The sequence below is a fragment of the Myotis brandtii genome, unplaced genomic scaffold (genome assembly GCF_000412655.1).
Source record: "Myotis brandtii unplaced genomic scaffold, ASM41265v1 scaffold188, whole genome shotgun sequence".
Lineage (NCBI taxonomy): Eukaryota > Metazoa > Chordata > Mammalia > Chiroptera > Vespertilionidae > Myotis > Myotis brandtii.
In genome coordinates, this window is record NW_005356985.1 from 189,067 (window position 1) to 191,041 (window position 1,975).

General features: G+C 63.4%; 1 protein-coding gene across 1 annotated transcript in view; it reads left to right on the forward strand.

The window, feature by feature from the left end:
* The window catches only part of PPP2R2C (protein phosphatase 2, regulatory subunit B, gamma), a gene marked incomplete at its 3' end in the record, with an annotated part of 72,664 nt that extends 70,689 nt beyond the window's left edge, over nucleotides 1-1,975 (forward strand). The window contains exon 9 of the mRNA XM_014538277.1: nucleotides 1,861-1,975. Within this exon, the coding sequence (XP_014393763.1) occupies nucleotides 1,861-1,975 (115 nt within the window). The remainder of the gene's footprint in view (nucleotides 1-1,860) is intronic.

Consider the following 1,975-nt stretch of genomic DNA (forward strand, 5'->3'; position numbering starts at 1 on the left):
CTCACGCCTCTCACAGTGACCGTCGCCCGGCCTCTCTGGATCCGGGGCCTTTCAGGCTCAGCCGGCCGCTCCCTGCGACATGCAGGGGGTCACATGGCAGTGAGGTCTCCCGGGCCCCGGCTGAGGGACATTAGCGCAGCCCGGCCCCCCCGGGTAAGCGGACTCCTTGGGAGGAGGGGGCGTCCACCCCCACGCAGCCAGGTGGGGCCTCCACACCCGGCATTTCACTGCCTCAACAGCAAACGTTCTGTGCACATGAGTTAAGGTTTCAGTGGCCGATTTTAGAACAGAAAGGGGCTGAGCCAGAAAGTACACTGGATTCTCCGCCCACTCCCTGTCTCCAGGATGACAGGTCTCTGAAAAAGGCGGAACCGACTCACCGGATCCGGGGCCTTTCAGGCTCAGCCGGCCGCTCCCTGCGACATGCAGGGGGTCACATGGCAGTGAGGTCTCCCGGGCCCCGGCTGAGGGACATTAGCACAGCCCGGCCCCCCAGGGTGAGCGGACTCCTTGGGAGGCGGCACTGTCCACCCCCCCGCGCAGCCAGGTGGGGCCTCCACACACGGCATTTCACTGCCTCAACAGCAAACGTTCTGTGCACATGAGTTAAGGTTTCAGTGGCCGATTTTAGAACAGAAAGGGGCTGAGCCAGAAAGTACACTGGATTCTCCGCCCACTCCCTGTCTCCAGGATGACAGGTCTCTGAAAAAGGCGGAACCGGCAGATGCCACGAGGCAAAGTAAGGGCGTGATCAAGATGTTTACAGCATTCTCGTGGGTTTCAACCCTACTCAACTACACGCACCTGAACTCTATCACATAGACACGTGGAGCCACGTGTTCGGACCACAGGTTCAAGCTCACAACTACAGCTGTTGGCTATAATTGTGCTGGGAGGGCTCTGCCCTCCAGCTGGGACTTGCACGTGGCAACGAGAGGACTGTGCCCTCTCCTCAGTCCAAGGCTTGAACCTGGCCAAACACTGTCGCCGCGCCCCATACCCACGGCTCCCCAGATGCACCCTGCATGCAGGGCTGGCCTGTCCTGGCTCAGAGGGAGGCTGCCCAGGGAGCCCGCGGGGCCACAGGGACCCCAGCACCCACACAGAGCTGGTTTGTGCAGGGTTTGCCCCCAAACGCCGCCCAGCGACCTCTGAGCACGAGGTCAGAGGAAGCAGTGTGGGTGTCACGGGGAGGTGACCCCAAACACACTCTGCAGGTGGTGGGCTCTCGGGCTGGGCAGCGGAGCCCAGAGCCACTCGTGGGCGGGAACCAAAGGGATCCTTGGCCCAGACATGCCAGCCCCAAGCAGCACGGATCTGTGACGGATCAGAGCTCCGCACGGCCGGCTCACTGGGGAGAGGAGAGCGCGTCCCCTGGTTTTCACAGTGAGGACAGTGGATGGACAGACGGACCGTTCTCCTTAGCAGGATGGGCAGGTCTGTGAACATTGGCACAGCAGCCGTGTGTGGAGAGCGTTCACTGATTCACTCAGCTGCTCAGAGGACAGAGGGTCAGCCTCCTAACAGCCCAGCATCTCTGCGTGTATTCCCTCCCGCCTCACCGCCCCCCCATCTCCTGAACGCCTGGGGCTCTCGCTCCTGGACCAAAGGGGCACGTTCAGGAGACTTCTGTTTGGATGTTGGGGGCAGAGCACCGACGGGGCCTCAGCTCCGGCCTTGACGTGTGGGCGGTGATGGCCGCTGAGACGTCAGGGAGGACGAGGGGTGTCCCCGAGGCAGGCTGGCCCACCTCCTCCCCGGGCTGCCTCTCCGGGCGCTGGCTCTGCAGCCCGGGGCTGATGACTCTGGAGGGGGCAGTGTCCTCTCCCGCGTCCCCGCTGACGCCTCCCTTCTCCGCAGCGTCATCATGACCGGGGCCTACAACAACTTCTTCCGCATGTTCGACCGCAACACCAAGCGGGACGTGACCCTGGAGGCCTCGCGGGAGAGCAGCAAGCCCCGGGCCCTGCCCAAG